Source organism: Poecilia reticulata, chromosome 5, assembly GCF_904066995.2.
Source record: "Poecilia reticulata chromosome 5, P_reticulata-male-v2, whole genome shotgun sequence".
Classification (NCBI taxonomy): Eukaryota; Metazoa; Chordata; class Actinopteri; order Cyprinodontiformes; family Poeciliidae; genus Poecilia; species Poecilia reticulata.
In genome coordinates this window covers 6,509,524-6,530,529 of record NC_088834.1, presented here as the reverse complement: position 1 = coordinate 6,530,529, position 21,006 = coordinate 6,509,524, and the positions used below count along the sequence as shown (strand labels likewise).

The 21,006-nt window shown below is 37.5% G+C and overlaps 1 protein-coding gene across 3 annotated transcripts in view; it reads right to left on the bottom strand.

The window, feature by feature from the left end:
- Window positions 1–334: 334 nt before the first annotated feature.
- The window catches only part of magi3b (membrane associated guanylate kinase, WW and PDZ domain containing 3b), a 153,563-nt gene continuing 132,891 nt past the window's right edge, over window positions 335–21,006 (bottom strand). Inside the window, exons 9-22 of one of the 3 annotated variants that reach the window (XM_081606905.1) lie at window positions 18,394–18,585; window positions 16,328–16,975; window positions 13,284–13,315; window positions 12,452–12,617; window positions 12,251–12,345; window positions 10,078–10,285; window positions 9,694–9,876; window positions 9,310–9,495; window positions 7,910–8,006; window positions 7,357–7,462; window positions 7,084–7,221; window positions 6,283–6,421; window positions 3,782–3,868; window positions 3,520–3,629 (exon numbers count right to left, since the gene is read on the bottom strand). In XM_081606905.1, coding sequence (XP_081463031.1) covers window positions 3,822–3,868; window positions 6,283–6,421; window positions 7,084–7,221; window positions 7,357–7,462; window positions 7,910–8,006; window positions 9,310–9,495; window positions 9,694–9,876; window positions 10,078–10,285; window positions 12,251–12,345; window positions 12,452–12,617; window positions 13,284–13,315; window positions 16,328–16,975; window positions 18,394–18,585 — 2,237 coding nt within the window. In that variant the 3' untranslated portion in view covers window positions 3,520–3,629; window positions 3,782–3,821. Of the gene's footprint in view, window positions 3,630–3,781; window positions 3,869–6,282; window positions 6,422–7,083; window positions 7,222–7,356; window positions 7,463–7,909; window positions 8,007–9,309; window positions 9,496–9,693; window positions 9,877–10,077; window positions 10,286–12,250; window positions 12,346–12,451; window positions 12,618–13,283; window positions 13,316–16,327; window positions 16,976–18,393; window positions 18,586–21,006 lie in introns of all 3 variants that reach the window. The other 2 variants (XM_081606903.1, XM_081606904.1) reach the window with 2 other exon arrangements.

The window sequence follows — 21,006 nt, the reverse complement described above, 5'->3', positions numbered from 1 at the left end:
ACAACTTTCAACAAAAATATAACATGGCATGCTATCTTTATAGAAATAAAAGTTCTGCAATTCACCCTGAAAAACCGAAAAAAATATATTCCTGTAGACATAAATTCCTCCTATCACATAAGTATTGCTGATGTTTTCTTTCCACCAGTATCTTCAGATCTGCTTTTGAGTTACTTTGTCTTAACCACGTATCCATTATTATTGCATTATTCTAGGTCAGTCTTTCATGACTGACCTAGATGAATTAATAAATTAAAGCAATTTGACTTAATTCCGTGACAGTCATCTACCAGACGTTGAAAATCTAAAAGATTCAGAACAAGGACACAGAAAATCATACTTTCAGTAAAGTTTTATTTTTAGTGCATGAACAGAATTCTATGTCAAGGTCATAGCCTACCCTTTTTCAATCCATTTTAAATATTTTCTCTTTTAAATTTTTTTACATAAAAAAATAATAGAGCAATTTTAATATATTTCTTCTCCCCAAAAGAGCACTCAGCAGGTTTGTTTATAAAGGTGCTGTACAATGTACAAACATTTACATCTACTGGTCCTACAGAATGTAGAAGGTACCACAAGGAGTTCTTTTTTCTAATGAAGCAATGCAAGGCCACAGTATGATGCAGAGATGACATAGAAAATGGTCAGAACAAAAGCGTCTGGAAGTCAAACAGTGCAGGGGAGATCGAGTAGAGCTGTTATCCTTCTTAGGACCAGAGTGGACAAGCTGTACCTGGTATCCAGAACTGGATTTACTCAAACATACCAATCAAACTATTGCACAAAACTCATAGAGTAAGCAGACTTGTAAACTGAAAACAACTTGATACAATCAAAGTTTACCCTCCACTTGGCTTTCATTTATATTAATCTTATCACATATTTGCTACAATACTGTGTTCCCTGAGCTCATCTGAGTGTGTCTTAAATTGTATATTTCAATTTCTCAGATTTCACTGTTTTAATTACAAATTTATCATTTTCTGTTTTCTCATAACTACGTGCTTTCCAACTCCATAATGTATGTTGATGGCTTGCCTACACAAAAGCATTACATCAGCAGCATGGACAGTGTCTCAGTAAAACACTACATCACTCTGGCCTCTGTCATCCTTCAGGCTAGTCTAATACACGACCACAAAACAGTATAGATGGACGAAATAGAGTAGTCAGTTTCTCAGTTAAACATAAAACAACTAGGAACATGACTCAAATCTGGTAAAGCTTTACATAAATTACCTTGAACCCTTTAGAAAACATGAAATGTCATTGTAAAATAAATAATATTACCAATGCATTATACAAAATGAATTGGTACTCAGTGAACATCATTAGTTACATACAGGTCTCTCTGTTATGCTACAGGGGCAGATGCAGTGCAATGGAATTTAATAGATATCATTTGTAAATTATGACACATTCAAATATGAATATATATATATATATATATGTATGTATCTATAATATAACATATTTCACAATGAGACACATTTTGAGAGATTGCAAACATTTGGTACAGCAGTTTGAATTTCTATACATTTCATGAAGTACTATGAAAAGTCTATGATAATTCCTACCAATGAAGCACAATTGGAATCAGATGAAAGATCTGATAACTTTAGTAACTGGGGACATTTTAGTCTATATCAAAACATGGAATGGTTTGGCATATTTTATATATATATATATATATATATATATATATATATATATATATATATATATATATATATATATATATATATATATATATATACACACACACACACACACATCTGTCATCTCAATAAATTACACGCTCTGTTATTATACAACATGGTAAACAAGATATCAAACCACAAGTTTCTGGTCTTTTTTAATGATGCTGAAAGAGTGCCATGATGAAACCCTCAGAACAGTCAGAAGTAACCATTAAAGTAAACACTTTTACATCAGTATTTCAGTGTTAAGAATGAGAATTATAAACAAGGAAGCGGTTCATCCTGGGTGATGTGTAGAAAACGTGCAGTAAAATAAATTTAGGGACTAACAGCATGCACTTAAACAAGCCTGTAAGAAAAAAAAAAAAAAAAAAAATAATAAATAAAGGTCTAAATGTCCACCAATGAGGCAAAATTAAATCCTACAATAGCCACATTGGGTGTTCACTACAAATCAAAGGCAGGGCCTTGCTCCTTTCTTTGCATATGGGTCATTGCATTGTTGTGGGAATGGTCGTTATTATTCCACAGGAGTTTGGCAGGATTGGCACATTTTCACATTTTAAGTTGTCTTTTTCTGACAAGGCCCCAAGCGTGCCGCATGTGCTGAAGTCCTACACTGAAGATGCTGAAGCAGCGAACAAGGCAGAGGGAAGTGCTACATGTCACGTGATATCATACTACTCCCAAAATATACATCTGACCACAATCTAAGGATAATGACAACAGGTCAGCATGTTGCACATCTCTGTTTCATGGAAGATCTCTGACAAAGAACCCACTAATATGATGAAATTGTAAAGATTTAGTAGCAGTTTGTGTGTCAGGGTAATTTCATGTTCTGTCACTGAGGGTCACGGAGGACTTCTGCTTTGGTGAGGATTTTGGCAGAACTTGGTACTTTCCAAGGCCCAGGGCCAACAGTTCCCTTTTGAGTCTGGGTGGTCCCTGGAATGCTGTCTGTAGAGGCCACTAAGTCCTCTTTATTACGGCGTTCTTTGAAGTTAGATGATTTACCATCTCTTCCTTTTGTCTCCTGTGGTGAAGTTTTAGAGTCCTTTCTGCTCCAAATATCTTTAAAAAATGACAACGAGTCTCTTTTGTTACCAGTGTCTTTGCTGCTAGTCTTGTTTTCTGCAGGGTTGCCGTTAACTTCTCTGCGCTCGGAGTCTTTGCTTCTACTTGTTTGGCTCTCCCTCACTGTAACAGACTGTGTCCTGTGACGAAGAAACTCTCCCTCACTTCTTTTAAAGCTTTCCTTCTCAAGGCCAGGCCTTGTTCTTTTATCATTTCCTAGTGTGTATCTTCTGATCTTAGGAGTTCCCTTCTCATCATTTTTATTTTCATAACCTAAGTTCTCTCTACTGAAAGAATCCTTTATTCTCCTGTGATGCCCTTGTTGATTTTCCATCTGCTGCAGGTTTGATACCGATTGAGGCCTAAGTCGAGCCATCTCGTGGTTAACAGTTTTTATTTTTGTATTACTCATCTGAGGCATTTTGCTCCTGCTTGGCGCTGCCTCCTCTGACTGGCTCACAGTCATTTTGGGACTCTGATGTTGCTCTTTGGCTTTAGGAAATGTCTCCCCTGTTTTCTTTGGGCTGCTTAACTCTCTGGAGTCTGTTATGGACCTGGTTCTCTTGGAGAACTTCGATTGATCATTAAGAAGGGGAGAGAGCCTGTTGATCTTCTTTTCTGCCCACTCATCACTCTCTTCCAACGAGCCCAAACCCCTGCTGTGACGGGGCTCATGGCCTTGCAGGGATTTAGTGCTCCCGCTGCGCGGATGTTTCAGTTTGCCTGATAAAGTTGAAGAAAAAAAAGCGGAAGCCCCAGTGGGATATGGAGAGGACTGAGGTGATGTGTCAGAAAGAAACACCTCCTCAGAATAACTTGTGGGTGACATGGATTTTTGATAACATCGATCTGAAAGAGAGACACATGTTTTTCTTTATTACATGTCAGCATAAGAATACCTCCATGTGGCATACAAGAATTCCATTTTGAGTATGTAACACAGATAACTTCAGTCACTCCGGTTAGTAGAAGTAGGAAAATGTGAGTAAAAAAAGAATTACCAAGGTTAAAGACAAGAGACCAGCGTAAGCAGTGATGGTGTTAGTGTTGGTGCTCAGTGTAATAGCACGTAGTAGAGGCTGTGTTACCTGCATGAGGGGCAATGAAAGACCCAGAAGATGATTAGACATTTGTTTAACAAATTTGTTTAACAAATAAAAACAACAAAAAAGATTTATTAAATATTAGCTACAAACCAGTAAGATTCTTTCACTTGTAACCAGTTAGCAACAATAAATATTTAATCAACCGCTTTTGTACAAGTCTTTTAAAAAATAAATTACAGGTGCTTCTCAGTAAATTAGAATTTGATCATAAAGAAGTTCATTTGTCCAGGAGTAAATTTTTTGTGACCCTGAATCTCTAAACGAACTCTTAAATTGAGTTTTATTCAACATCCTCTGAAGAATTAGGCTACTCTGGTTGCCTTTGCATTTTTTACAACACTTTTTTCTTTTTTCTATTAATGTGCTTGTATTAAGTTCTCTGTGAATAACCAGCTTCTCTAGTTTCAACCTTTTGTGACTGACCAACTTTGCAGCAGGTATTGAAGACTCATAAACAAAGTTAGTAGTGTGTGAGCTATTAGCTGTAAGCCATAATATTTAAAATAAAATAGAAGAATACACTTAGTATATAAGACTCTGTTTATCATGTATAATGCAATTGAACTGCTAAAATAAATACAAATATTTTTATTGCCATTCTAACATGGAGGTGCACCTGCAGTGTCACGGAGGGCTAAATCACTGTTTCTTACTAGAACCTGTTTAAGTAGTTCATCTGTGAATCATCTGTGTTTTTAGCTGGCATGACACACACTTAATTGCATCTCAAATGATAAGTTGTGTGACGCTACAAGATATTAAGTCTTCAAGCAATTTTGATACTCTTTGATATATAACAATTATCAGTTGTGATTAATCTACTTGTTTTTCCAATCACGTCCTACTATATTTAATTAAATGACACAGAGGAAAACCATCACATTGTAATTTCTATTCAGTTTACCGAATTACCAGGTCCAGTTCATATCCAGTAATATTTGTGTCATTAGAATGCTTCATACACTCTCTGTGACCTTTATCTTGTATCTAAAGCCCAGATATCTCAGGGCGTAAAGCCTCTAGTGCAGCGAGATTCTGTCCAACAGACTGAAAATACCATCGGTATGCAAAGTGTAAAATCATAACACTGACACCTCAAATATACCAGCCAATACATGTTGCATTCTAAACAGTCTTTTGTGATATTAATATTTTCCTGACAATGCGATGGCAAATGCATTCCCTTTTATCACTGAGATTGTTATCTGTTATCTGTGAAGAAACACTTACATTTCAATTTAACTTTACAGTTTGTTTAAAAATAAAGGCAAAGACTATCTGGATGGAGGACAGGAAGTGAATCCTCATAGAAAGAGGGTTAAAAAAATGACAAAAAACTGTTTATATGACTGTTAAGCAGATAAATCCTCATTCGTCTTTGTGTATCTTCCAGTTTAAGGTCCAGGAGAGAATCAGAAATGTTCCTGGGAGTTTTGCTGTTGGCAAAGTTTGAAAAATTGAACTGTCTCTAATATAAATCCAACACAAGTGCCTTGATCATCACAAGCTCATATGGCAGGGCCTAACTTTGTTATTTGGAAAGACAATGAAGTAACCTTGAAGCTTGAATATAAAATACAGGTAAATATCAATCTATGAAAATATCATTGCTAAATAAATTTACTTTAGCAGCTCAGTTCAAAAAGTGAAAATCATATACATATATATATTAAAAGGAATAATATTTTATCTGCGCTGACAGGAAAAAACTGGACTGTTGCCCAGTGATCCAAACTCCTCTTTTTAGATGAAAATAAATTTTGCTTTTCTTTTAGACTCTGCAATGCATGTAAATTGTTCAGATAAAGAACATTTTTGATTAAATTCTAATTTATTGTGATGCACCTGTTTGAGCAGAACAAAGAAGATTTATTCACTCAGCCATGTTATGGATACCTCTGTCACCAGATCTCATCCCACTGGGCTTGTTTGAAATAAGCTCGACTAAAGAGTCTAAACCAAGCAGACTCTCAATGCACAACTGCTCTGGGATGTTTGCAAACTGCACAGGGAGAGATTACAGAAAGCTTTCCCTAAATAACTCCGTGCTGGCAAGGTGAAAATTGCAAAGCTGTAATTTAAGCCTATGGCGACAATTTAGAAGAAGATGGAACATTAAACATTTATGCTGGCTTGAATGATGGCATTTGGAACTAGTGCTTTAATGTTCACTGACATTTTTATAAGAATCCAATGAATTAAACGAGTTTTCCTGCAAAACTTTGCACATTTTTAAAAACATTGTCATTTATTAATACAATTCAACCGAGAGAATAAATACTTAAGTTCCCCTTTCTCTACTAATGCTTTTTTCACCCAACATGCTATTAAATTGCACAATAGAGTTTTTCAAGGCACAAAGCCTGTCCAAAAGGAAAACTGAATATATTACTCACTTCCATCCTGGGCCAGGCCTGCGCCAGGTCGCAGCAGCAGCACCACTTTGTTTCCTCCAGCTTGAATCAGATCAATTGCCCGTGTATGGGAAATGCCACGAGCCGGCTCCCCATTAATCTCCACTATCTCATCTCCAACCTGTCAGCAATGCAGAAACACACCAATGAACAGCTAACATACTCTGCAGAGTGTTTGTGCACACACAGTCTCATTATCAGCGGATCTAAATTTTATGCTGCACGCAGATCCAGCTTTATAACACCCTATAGGCACTTTCTTTTAGTGAAGATGACAAAATAACTCTGGATAAAGCCTGTAAACATGTCAGGCTGCTTGGCTTTAATCAACGCTGACATTCTTCACCATCCTTTGAAAGGCAAAGTCATGACCAAGGATCACAATCTGGCAGGCTGTAAGATTGCTTCACACAAAAAGGCTCTTGGTTTTCTTGCTCATTTTAGAGTCTCATTCAAATTTTGATAATGTAATAAATTCTTTCATAATTGTCAATTAAATTATGAGAGAAAATATATAGTGCCACCATTCTGGAAATAAATTTAGTTAGCTGCATCCCTTTTTCATTATGACCTTTCTTTTCGTAAGGTTTAATTTATTCACCAAAAATGGATTTATGCAGTTTTTCTCTCACAGCTCTGTGTTGTGATATGTAATCATATTTCACCCTTGAGAAGATGATTGTTCTAATCAGATTAGGAATCCATGTGAACTATAATTTCATGTTGAAACCAGTAAAACTTGCTCATATTTAATGTGAAGACTAAGATTCCTAGAGCACTTACATGTATTCTTCCGTCCAGCTGAGCTGGTCCATCTTCTGCAAGCCTCAGGATATACAGGCCCATATTGTACTCTGTGCCCCCGCGCAAACTAAAACCAAAGCCTCTGGGGCCTCTCTCCAGCTCCACAGTCAGACAACCCTCCAATAAAGAAGAAAACTCTCAGAATGCACTTAAATATAACATAAAAATGCAGTCCAAACATCTTGCATGCATTCATTACACACCTTTGTGCAATTTGTGTAGTTTCAATGCACTCAAGATATTGATAATTACCTGGTTGGGTCCTGTCACACACAGCGTTCCCTGCTCACCAGGTGGAAGAGTTTTATGGTCAGACCAGTTGACTCCATCCCTTTTGTCCTCCATGTCCAGGTTATAACTAAGTAAGAAACATTGTTATTTATCATTACTTACTTCAAATGGAATGCATCAGGAGTCCAACTCAAACAGCGATTATGTAAATTATGAAACTGAATGTACTGCTAGATTCTTTCTGGGAGGAACAATTGTAATGGGTATAGTGATTTTTTTATTCGTTCTGTTATAAATGTATAAGCTTACTAGAAGTGTGCTTAGATTTTGTGCCTTATTTTGTAGTTGGGTTTTGTTCAGATTAATGTCTCACAGATTATTGTAACAGTACTTCAGTAAAATTATAAAATCTCAAATGTATATATTTTTATTGAACAAAAGTAAAGTTCTTTTCTGTTTTATTACTATTCATAACTGGACAGTCCTCTTTGCATGAACAATGAATAACAACTTTTGCTGCAATAGGATATTTTGTGAGTTTTTTTTTAAAATTATCTTTCCTTCTGTATCTTACCGTTCATCATGAAGAGCTGACCTTTGTCCAATGGGCCTGTGTTGCAGAGCTGGACTCTGTTTAGCTGAACTTGCTCCCGATGGAGGGCCCTTATATTCTGAAATAAATTTGTATCATACTGATTAGTGCCTAATAATTAGAAAATCTAAAAAAGTCATTTCCAGCATGAAAATTAATTACTTTAGTTGCAGAAATGTAATTTATATCCATATCAACCAAAGACTAAAAACTACATGTTGCCAGTTAGAAAAAAGCAAACTAAGTCTATAAAAGCTGCATGCAAGTTGAAATTATTCCAGGGTAATATATTTGAGCAGCTAGATTGAATTGTGTAAAAAAATGTCATGTGACAAAGTTAAAAACGGTCTTAAATTTAAAATGAAATTAAGAACTTGAAAATTAGAGTCAAAATTAAATTTATCAGCAGCTTTGGTGGAATGATGCTATGAATGACTGATCTGTAGTCAGTATTACTGCAGCCTTCTGCACCAGATACTGAAAGGTCCTTGGGCAAAATGCTAGCCACTCACTTCGCTCCTATTCTGCAAATCAGTGTAAAAGGTTGTGTGTCAATGGTTGAATGAAGCTTCTAATGAAAAAGCCTTTTGAGTGTAGGGCGAGATTAGCAAAGCGCTGCATAACGAGCTTCCATTCAGTGTCCATCACCTGCCTATGTTGGACATCTGTAAAGGCACCATTATTCTTAATGTTTTAAAATAACTTCTCACATCTAAACAAGATCTTTCTTTCAAAAACCCATCCATGTTTCAACAACACAAATAAAATTCCAAAGGTATTACAACAGCATCGATATCGTAGACATCCTGAATAACTGCATGCCGTAGATTTCTTTGATCTGCTGGAAATATTCAGCTCCTTATTAAATAAAGATGTCAATAAAAAACAAATCTCCACCTAAGGTCATAAAAAAAAATCACATCAGCCAAGAACAACCATTAAAACTATTTTCAGTTCCACAACACTTCCACAGTGTTGCTTGAGGTGATGCAACAGAGTGTTAACATTATCTTTTTAAAGCCACGTTGCTGACATCAGATTTAAATTGAGCATTTAAATACAAAAGTACAATCTTAGTTACAACATTTGATTTTATTTCGCTACATCCTTTTCACCTGTTTATTATTCCAAGATGACATAGACTCCAGGTCATTTGTTTTACATGGAGTTTGAAATAACCTTAGAATACGATGTTAATGTATTTAAATATTCCGATTAGGTCAAAGCTTGATTACCTTAATTAACACATAAACCTGCAATAACTAATTTCTCACTTCCAAATTTTAATATTAAGGAACCAACTTTAACATTGTGATAACAAAAGGCAGGGATTTTTATTAAGATTTTTCTTTTTTCTTTTCTGTGCTTAAAAAGATATTCACCGTCTTCAGGAACCACAGTGAGAGTGACGACAGTGCCAGCCTCCTTGATAAGCTGAACAATGTCATTGTGAGAGAGCTCAATGATGGAGCGGCCATTGACTGCTGAGATACGATCCCCAACGTGGAGCAGGCCGCAGCGGTCAGTTGGACTGCCTTCAATGATACGTCCAATTTTGTGAGGGATAACTGAAATGACGGATATGAAAAGTAATGAGACATTCAGATTCAACTCAGGTAGCAACATAAGATTTACCTAGTATATAACGATATTTTTGATTCACATTGATACTTACAAGTTCTACATTTATAAAACGTATTTATGTAAACATCCAGGTTTCAGATTTTAATAGATTTCCCTAAAAAAAAACTAAGTTTGATCCTCACCACCATATGGGGGTTTGCTCTTTGATGTGAGGATAACAAAGCCAAAGCCCTCGTTCTCTTTGCGGTGAAGTGTGATATCGAAAGACTCGTGGTCCAGAGCGCTAGGCATTGGCAGGCGAGGTAGCTTTGGAGAACCGTTCACCAGCACAGGAGTCATTTCCTGAATGTCTTCATCTGTTGCTTCTGATTTGAAATAAAACAGATTTTAACGCGTTTGTATTTTATGCAAAAAATGTTTTAGAATGTTTTTGGTTCTATTTTACAAGATTTTGTACTGCAGGGAATGTTGAATAAGAAAGACAGTCAAGGTACAAGCCAAATCATGATGATATTGATGTAATTTTTGATATGACCTCTCAAATAAATTTGTGTCTTTATACTAACCTCTGTAGATGACCTTCCGACGAACAGTCAGCATGACTTGACCGTTACGGGCTGCATTGGTCATCAGGTCCAAAACTTGCTTGTGAGACCGACCTTTGACCATCACTCCGTCGATGCCAATGAGCTCATCTCCTGCTCTGAGGCGTCCGTCCTTCTCTGCAGCTCCGCTGGGCACGATGGCCCCGATGTAAACCTGGGGAAACACATTCTGATGTCGGGTTAGGAAGGAGCTAATGGGAAGGCAGAAAATGTTGCAACTGTGAATGCTATGAGACAACAGTTAGCACTTTCACTTTGTCAGAATTTGATTTCAGTGCACAAGATGCATCTTGTTTAACTCTTAAAATCAGATAAAGAATGTTTTCTACAAATGTACAATTCAGAATCCACATTTTCTTAAAGACCAAGACTTAAATGATTTCAGAGCTCGAGGAGATAAAATACAAATTATGAGTGAGTGGTATGATAAATTCTGTCTTCTTTATAATTATAATTATCACGACAACATGATACAATAACTGAGAAAAAATAGGGTGATGTACAAATTTATTAAAATGCATGGAGATAAAGGGCAATAGCAGTTGCTAACAGAATTTATCGACTCCATCAAGTTAAATTACAAATAGTATAGTGTTCTACTCTATTTGTATTTTTTAAAGTTCTTTTTTAAAGTTTCTTTATGAAAATTGAAATCCATATTTGGATGTTTTTTATGGATTTTCTGATGACCTGTATACTTTCAAGATCAATTAAAATCACATTTTCAGTCATGAAAGAATGTTTTCTTATGAAAAATGTGATCTGTTCAAATTTAAGATAATTATATCATTGTTATATTCATAAGCATTTTTTCATAAGCATTTTTTTCAAGCTTCAGAAAAAAGCTTGTGTTCATTACACATAATGTGTAATGAACACATTATTCCGTGTTCATTACTCCAGCATAATGAACACAGTCTTGCAAACCAACTTGACTGCAGAGCTTTGAATTTGAGAGAGATACATGCACTGGTCAGGTATAACATTCTGACCACCTGTTTAATGCATTTTGGCCTTTTGATGGCAAACCATATCTGGCCTGTTGAGGTATGTTGTCCAATAGATCCCTTCAGCTGTGCTGCAGTTCCTGGACTAAGATCTTTGAAATGCTGTAAGTTACATTATGGAACCTCCATTCATTTTTTATGGGAAGCATAAAGATTTCAATTCAATCAATTCGATTTGACTGAGTTGAGATCTTTTTACTTTGTGGAAAAATGCATTATCCTGCTGAAAGAGGCCACAGTTGTCTGGGAACTGCACTCAGCCATCAATGTGATGTAAAAGAAAATGGGACTCATGAGACAAGGCTGCTTTCTTCAATTGCTCCACATGGTCTGGTTCTGGTTCTCATGCTCTCTTTTAAAATGGTGAATAGCGGTCCTGTACACAACAAACGATGATACACTACCTTCACACCTCCCTATCAGAAACAACATTAAGTTCTTCAGCTATTTGAGCAACAATTCCTGTTGGATGGGACCAGACAATACAAACCAAATACACCACAAAATAACAGGAGTTTTTTAGACATCTACCCATCACAATGTGGTACTGGTCAAAGTTGCTATAGTCTATAAACTTCTCCATTTTTAATGTTTCTAACACAACAGCTTTGAGTACATTTGCTCTCTAATATAACTCAGCTACTACAGAAACAGCTTCCTCAATGAAGACATAATCAGAGCCTTATCTGCCACAGTGTTATGCCTGGTCATTGTAGAGCAAGGTCTTTTGAACAGGTTGTTAGGTATTTTTCAGGCACATAGTGACATTTTATAACACAGTCAAAAAAAAAGAGATGTTAAAAAAATGGTGGATATATCAAACATAGCTGAGAGGAAATTTGATTTTGCCTTGAAATTGGCCTTTGCCTCTTTAAGAGTCTGCCACTCTTTCCAATGCTCCCCCTTCAGCAGAGAGAAGGAAATATGGAATAGGGAACACATAAGTAATGCCACCAAGACTCTAAACAGGATTAAAAGTACTATATTTGTTTTGAATTAGTTAATTATTACAATTCAAACAATGACATAACTGAAGAAAAATAGAAGTCTGGAGATGTAAATATGTTTTAACAGCTTTCCATATATATATATATTTTTTTGCAAAGTAAGCTGGATTTAAAACTTACTGGTTGTTGTGGGCCTTCTCCTCCCAGAACTCGGAAGCCGAAGCCTGTTTCAATGTCTCTCTTCAGAAAAACATCTATGTCTTTGGTGTGAGGCTCTGTGAATGGGAAGAATTTCACCATCACTTAGTTTCAGTGTAGGATCACAGAGGAAAGTATGACAAAACAGAAGATTAAAAGCAGCTTATATCAGTCAACACTCACGCCTGCTCTCCAGCAGGGCTTTGGACTTCAGGTACATCTCTGTGGCATCTCGCTTGGGGGAGTCAGATGAACGTAGGGTGCTCGTGTTGGAGTGGTACGGCAAGGCCTGGGGGGTTGAGTCTGCGATGGTGTCCAAGGTTTCTGTGCTTGCTGTCATTTCCTGTCTCTGATGACAAACACAGGAGGCATCATGACCAGATGATTAATTATTACACTAAAGGACAAGCTTTGTGTGCAACTTTGTGTTGTATTGTTGAAATTTATTACATCACAAACTTTTAATGAAAGTCTGAGCACCTCATTATCTTTGACAAGTGTCTGGGCATCAAACAGTGTTAGATAACAAAAGCTGGAAAGGTCACTTTTAATATCGTACACCAGTTTTACCTCTATATTTCTTCTATTGTTTTGAGGGTTAGACACTGGGATCTGAGCATAATATAAAATCCAAGAGAGAAAGTAAAGATTTCCCCAAGGCTGCAACAGGCCTTCTCCGCATGAAAAGGGCACCCTCTTTATCTAAAACTGTTGTATTAATAATACTTCCAAATCTAAAGAGGCTCATCCAATCCTCATTACCACTGCAGTCCCCAGACAATAGCCCAAAGCATATGAATAGCGAACGGAGGTAATTAAGACTGTTTTTGAGAACAAACAAAAGAAGGCGGGCTGAGAGATAATCAATATTCAAATGTATTGCTATCATTTAATTTGACGCAACAGAGGCTTAGTGGTTAAGCTGAAGGACAAAATGTTTTGAAATCAAATTGAAGGATATGTCTCCATTGGGAAACAATGGGTGAGAAAGAGGGAATAATGCATTTTTACTCACAGGCTTCAGAGTCTTTACAGGGGATGTCTGACCTGTAGTAACAAAAAGACAGACAAAACGAAAAGAGTTTGAATGAATTCTATTCATATTTGGAACAACAATTCACACCAAAGCTCCAGCAGATGGCACTGTCTCTCTGACTAAGAGATGGTGGCAGAAAGTGTAAAAATAAACCAGTGAGCTACTCAAAACTCAAGAGGTGTGCTCGCTAAAGAATGCTCCATTAGCGAATATTTAACCATCCATGAGATTAAAGATACGTATGGCATATAGTGTTGGTTCATCACATTCTGAGCTGAGTACATACTGCACCTCAACCGTGGAGCTGAGAAAGCAGGTAAAGGCTTTTGTGTTTCATGCATATAATTCCACAGCTGATCATTCTTCTTTTTGCTTTACAGTACACCCACATGTTTCATCTAACGCACTCAGATAGTTCCCTATAGACCATCTCGCACAGCCCCGCTTCCGTCTCCCATCCTCTTCAACTCTCTGCATTAATTGAATTAACAGATACTCCTCTGAAGCTTGCAGCCCTCGGGGCAAGGGTGAAAACTTGGCCTCATCTGAGGTTAATGGAGCCTGATGTACTGTATAGAAGAAGATATTTTTATGCAACACTGTAAAAATCCCTCATCCAACATCATTGTCATCAAAATCTGACAATGCAACGTTTGCTGCACACCCAGAACACACCCTACTGCACCCTGCTTTTACCTCCACCCAACTGCCTGATCTTTTTGTCTTCAGCGAAACTCACCAATAATAAAGACACTGTCCAATTGTGAGCCACCTCTAAGCTACAGGCCATTGTCTAATGAGTGTTAAAGAGGACATTAGCTGTTCAGTTTAGCAGGCTGGGTGAAGCCAAGCCCATATATACTTCAACAGTGGGAATCATGCAGTGGAGCAGGACATGATGGTGGTGGCACAGCAGTTAGTGCAAGTAGCATGGGTGTTTGGGCAATGAGGGAAGACGGCTCAGGCGTGGCTTGGGGCAAGAAAGACCCAGCGGACCTCCCCTCCTTAGCAGTTTAGCCATGGATCTTTTAGAGGCCACAGATAAAGAGGCATGCAGAAATCCCCTGCGCTCTGTTGATGATCAAAGCCAATCTGGGGTTCACCGAGTCGTGCAGTGAGTCCCTTAGGCGGCCACGGGGAGATGTAGGAGACATTTGAAGGGTGCCTTCCCTCCTCCCTCAACTATGTGGAATCAAGCTCATCCCCACACTCATGTAATTCCCTCTCTCAGACTTGTAACAGAGGCATTTAGCCCCTTTACAAGTTGTCATAAACACACGCAGACAGAGTTGAGGTGCAGAGGACGAATTTTGGAGAAGTACTTGGGATGTGCAGTTTGTATATGCAAGTGGTGGTAAGAAACAAAACTCATAGGAACTGGCTTTAAACTGCGCCTGCAGTAGTCACAGTGGAGAAGTTGGAAATATTTAGCAAAAAGAGGATGCAGCCTCTCCAGTGGAAGCTTTGAAACACACTGCAGACAGTGGCACACTATTACAGTGCAAAAATGTGTTATCACTCAGTGCCCCTAAACTAGCCACAACACCACCTCACCTCCCATTAGTATCAGCACTCTGACCTCACCTCCAAGCAGCACTGTAGAAGTATATCAACAATATCAACAAATGATATTAGATAAAAAATATGAGAGGAGAAAACAAAACGGAGGCACAAAGGTGGTGAAAACAACACAAAAACACAGACATCTGTGTTCAGAATAGCAGCAATCCAACATCTTTAATCTGATCGGTCATGATTTCTTGTAAAGATTAGAATTTAGAATTCCATAAATAATTTACTAGTATACTAGTAAGTGATAGCATACCAACAGATGTGTATGCTACTGATTATGCATAACTGAATCATCAAAAGAAAGATGCGGGTTCAAAATTATGGTAGTGTGGAGCTCACTCACGTAAGGAACACCTGTCGGGTGTTTCTAAGGTTTCTAGTGACCCCCATTTTAGAACATGAGAGGAAATGTTTTGTACATGCTGGTTTTTGTGCTTTTCCACTCAAGAATCAGACTAATTTGGTTGTTTTAGACAATAATCCAAAACAACCAACACTGTGAGTGTTGGAGTGCTCACAGTAACCTGTGAGTACGCCAAAAATTAGATAATGTCAGTGTGAAGACCAAGCTGTTGGCAAGAAGACTTCTGAGAGTTTCATTTAAAAATTAGATAAACGAGAGGTTAAATTTTGCCACATAGCACAAAGAGAAACAGCACATCATTTTGTTCCCTGCTGAAACCAAAATTCAGGCCACAGCACACTGTGAAGCATCGTTATTCATCATGGTATGAAGATTTTTCTTACACTATGGTGTCAGGTCTGTTTATTACATGTGAGTGGTCATGTGAATGAATACATTAAAATACACAAAGAGGCAGCAATGTGTTAAAATGTGTTTCAAAAAGACAGACAGGTTTCTAAGGGAAAACCGAGAAAAACAGAAGAATGGTGCCACAAGTTGATCTAATCTGTGCATATAGAAACTTGGGTTATACAACTAAATGTTGGTTCAGGGCTATTGTAAGACATTTGACCTTTACTGACTTTTGTAAACACAATGCTATTACTTTTAGCACAATTGTTTATTTTGGGCAGTACAGTGCAAAACTTTTAACCACACCGATAAACTTGATAGGGGTTTATCTTTGAACTCAGAAGCATTCACCCATTTGATGTCCACCATGAAATACATACAGACACTTTATTTGTCTGTGAAATGAGGAAATTGGAGAAGTGGAGAATAAAATAAGAAGCACTAGGTCATAAAAAACACATAAAGTCTTTTTTAAGAGAAGAGGTCTGGTAATGGACTGAATTAAAACAAGTTAAATTCTGTTCAGGTTGTTTCTCAGGATCACTTTAAGAGATTAAAGGAAGGTCTAGCTGTCTGGAAGCAACATTGTAATAAATGAGGAATGACTCAAAATTTCTGGATAGTACAGTATACTACCTAAACATCCAGATGGGCAGATCAGATACAAAAACATATGAATGCTTTAGTCTCTCACCTCCTCTCAATACCAGCACGCTGACCTCACTGCCCACAGGAAAGTCTTTCAGGATGTCCACCACTTGTGCATGACTGAGACTTTGAACATTTTGCCTGTTGATCTCCTTGATTACGTCTCCTTTTTGCAGTCCACGGCACCACTGGGCATCCAGAATCATTTTAACCTTCTGGCCCAGAGGACAGTCAGCAATGGCAAACCCAAATCCTCCAGGCCCCTTCACCAGTGGTACGCTCACCAGCTCTGGTTGCAGCATTCCTGTGGCGCCCTCTCCCTGGTCGGGCTGTCGCCCGTTGGGCAAGGCAGCTACAACAGGCCGACCGCTTGCGTCGGTGGTAACGTAGTGCAGTTCCTGTGAAGAGCCATGCAGGACGTCGCCTTTGACTAACAGTGGTTGTCCGTTGATGAGCGGCACAGCTGTCACCACCTCCCCACCGTGGAGAGGCTGCTGTGGCTGAGTAGCTGGTGGAAGGGGTGGAGGAGGAAGGGGGTCGTCATTGTTCAGGTCTACATCCGGAGGCAGAGGGTACCCGCGACAAAGAACCATGTCTACGTATTGGTTGATGGGGATGGACTGGAACATCTGCACCACCTCTGGATGGGTCTTTCCCAGAACACATGTCCCGTTAATTTCAACAATCACATCCCCTGTGGCAAATGAAAAAAGAAAACAATTAAAAGGAGGAAATTTTTTTTCTCATGTTCCATCTAGGAATTACTTCTCCACATCACTTTGAAAAACACTTTGCATTTTCTTTGTCAAATACGTGGTTCCCAAATCTCCTCATCTCTTACCTTTTTCCCATTTCGGCAACTCCCTTTATTGCTTTAATTTCTTTTTTATCTCATTCACTCATTTTTATCCCACCCACGCTTACTACATTGCTCACCCGAACAGTATTCCAGCTACAGATGAAAAGAGCTATGAAAGAAATAGATTTCTGTCACATAATACTATTCAAATGAATACACACACACCTTACCAGACTGACAGCTCCTGGTGTCACAGGAACCAAAGTTAGAATGACTGCTGATATATATAGTCCCTATGTGTTTGACAGACAAATTGCTGTTTTTTATTGCACTACTGAACCCATGGGACAGGGTTGGCTTAAAGAAATATGAAAGAAGTAAAACTAATTCAATAAAATTGTATTCATATAGTATTTCAAAAAAGCAGCTTTTTGAAAGGGATCATCAAATCAACTTCCAAAAGCATTTAAGAGAACCAAGAATTAAAAAAATATAATAATTTTGGCCCATATTTCTTTAGATAATATAGCAATTAATTCATATAGGAGGATCCGTAAGCTTGACTTACCTATGTAGCAGTCAAATGTACTGTATTTCAAATGTACCATTTGAACATTTGAAGTAATGTACATTATCTCAATTTGATTTCAAGTGAAAACTTTGACTAGGTCACTCCAAAAGCGTCGCGTTTTTGCTCTTCAGGTAAAGTCACAATGACGATCAGACATTTTCCTTCTGGACTTTAAGAATGCAGACTTAATGGTTGTATCCATTACTGCAATTCAAACAGGTCAAGAAGCAAAGCAGCTCCAACCAGGCACATTACCACCACCTCCACTTTTGACCCTTAGTATGATTTTCTTAAAATGCTGCTGTTTTACATCAGATATGACAAGAAGCACAGAATGTTCCATTTTAGTCTCATCAATCTAAAGAATATTTTCCTTAAAGCTTTTTTACCAGTCTCTTTACAATTACCAAAACATGAAATCTTTATGTGAAGACAAGTGAGGGCTGCAATGCTTTAGGTGTTGTTTTGGGTTATTTTGTGACCTCCTTCATATGTTGTGAACACACACTTGGCGTAATTTTGTCAGGCTAGCCACTTCTAGAAAAGTACACCAGTGTTCCCTGTTTGCTTCATTTATAGAGAATTACAGTTTGATGAAATCCTAAAGCCTTATTAATTGGTTTGCAATCAGTTCCAGAGTTTTAAATGTTTTATATTAGTTTTACAATTTGTTTAGATGACTTCATTTCTTCATGACTTATCATGAGATTTTAATGTGCATCTTTTTGCTGGATTTGCTCACCAGATGCCATCTTGTTGTCCTGGGCAGCAGGGCCATCGCTGAGAACATTTTTCACCTGAAGAAACTCGTCTGTACGGTCGCCTCCGATGATAGTAAATCCAAAGCCCTGGGAGCTTTTCTTCAGAGCTGTGTGGTACATCTCCCCCTTCAGCTGGCTGGGGTCTGCTGTAAATCCAAGCATACTTCCCTTACCTGTGTACAAATTGCACATGTAACACTGTTGGTGACACATTTTTAAGTACAAGAAATGTCGCACAGTAAAAAGAAAGTGTGAAGAACTGCAACCTCTGCACAGTGCAACACATCAGTTACACTGTGCAGACCAAAATATGAAAATATTGACATTCCTTTTGAATGACTGCAAAATTCAACCATGTGTGCTGAATCTTAATTATACACACTGTGTGGCAACAAAATCAACACATTAATCAGTCATTATCCAAATAATAGACGTGATGTATGTTTAAGCACAACAAACCCATCAAAACGTTTTTTGTGTGGCCCTGTTGAGAAAGAGGCCCACACACAGATGAAGTGATAAAATTATAGCTTTTGAAGCCAATTTACTTGCCTCCTTTCATTATAAAACTATAGAGCAGAACATGAATACAGTACCTCTGACACTATCTAATTTAGCGTATTGTCCTTTTATCCCCTGCTCTATTTAATAAATGGCTGAGGAAAAGTAAAGCTCTGAGACTGTTGTGATTGCAGGGTTTATATAAGTTGAGTAAGGAACACATAAAGGTCAGCAGCGACATCAATAAGAACCAGCAGCTCTGCTGTGGCATAAGCAATACATTACACATCCAACCCTCAGGGTTGCACTAAGCTGATGATCTTCCTTATTTAGCAGTACTGTAGTATCAGCACTTTAGATCATGGACACATTTTTTCTTTTTCTGGCTTGTGGACTGCAGCCTTGGTGCATTATTGCTGTTGCTTCAAAACAGTAAAACAGTAAAGGAAGCCAGTGAAAAAAAATCGTTGTCCAGCTGGATTTTGCAGTAAAAGACAGTGTTGAAGATGTCAGATACAGTGTCTGGGAACGGTATTCATACACATTGAACTTTCTCTGTCATGTTACAACCACAAACTTCTAAGTATTCTGGTGACAGTCCAACACAGAAAACCACATAATTATAGTGGAAGAAAAATGATACATGGTTTTCCATTTCTTTTTATAAATAAAACCGTCAATAGTCCAGTGTACATTTGTATTCAGCTGCAGTGACTCAAAACCACCTTTTGCTTTTATTACACCTGCAAGCCTTTTGAGTTATGTCTTTTCCAGCTCTGCACCTCTAGAGACTGACATTTTTAAATGTCTTCTTTGCAAATCAGCTCAACCTCATTCACACTAGATAAAGAAGATACATTTTCAAATCCTGACACATCTTGATTCACAAGTGAATTTTGTGCTGAACTTTGACTGGGAGATTTTAACACATGAATATGCTTTGATTTAAGCCATTTCGTTATAGTCATTGATGTATTTTTAGTATCAAAGTCATGATGCAAGGTGAACCTCTGTCCCAGCTTCAATATTATTGCTGTTTTTTTACAGGTTTTATTCCAAAATTGTTATTTATTTAGCTCTATATGTATTTCTTACAACCAGTTGCCTCACAGTGTTTTGTATGGTGATCAAAATGTAAATTCAGTCTAATTAGGCCAAACCGGATTTGTGGGATGCACTAGTAATAATAATTGTTATGTCAACAGATTCTACCATAAGCTGGTGATCTAAAATGGAGAAATGGAAACTCTACCAGAGTGACCATTAATGTAGCCAGGTCCTTCAAACAACAGCTTTTCTATACAGAGATTAAATTACATGCATGAGATTATATTGTGTATGTGATATCATACGTACATGGCATTCAATTACAGCTATCTTCTTGAGATGTACTCAAGGAGATTAACTGGTGACGTCTGAGGCAAGTGGTTGCACTCACATCTTAGGAATATCAAAGAAAAGGACTGAAAACATATGCATGCTACACTTTTTATTGAATATAAAAGGTGTCCACCTCAAAATTATGAATTGCTTTGTGTGGGTACTTATAAATCAAAAATAAAATACATGGAAGTTTGTGGTTTTAACATATAATGTGCAATGTGTAATGTGCAAAGCACCATGTGAAACATTCAGTGGGAATAAATACTTTAGAAAATTCTAAATTAGCTAATAATAAATACAAAAACAAAATTAAATTATTTTAAAAAATGCAATAATTCTATCTAAAGCTTTCTTCTAAGACCAATGTCTCAGGTAGTTTACATATTCGTGCACAAACATTAAAGGATAATATGTCACCCCTCCTTCCTTTAACAAAGCCAGCATTAGTCTCTCCTAAGCCCCATCACTCCTACTGAACATGTAAGCTTGTATATACATGTCATGAATACAAGGACTACAAGCTTGAAGCATTAACTGCATCATTCCGTGCTTTAAATGTCAGACAAATAAGAGAATCCATTACATTTTTAGGTTCCCTACTATTGGTGGACCAAAACTCTCAATGAAAATTGGAGGACCCCACAAATTTGTGGTTTAAGTTAAATTTCAGAATATATGCTTCAACAACTACCAAGCTGGAGGTGATGGCT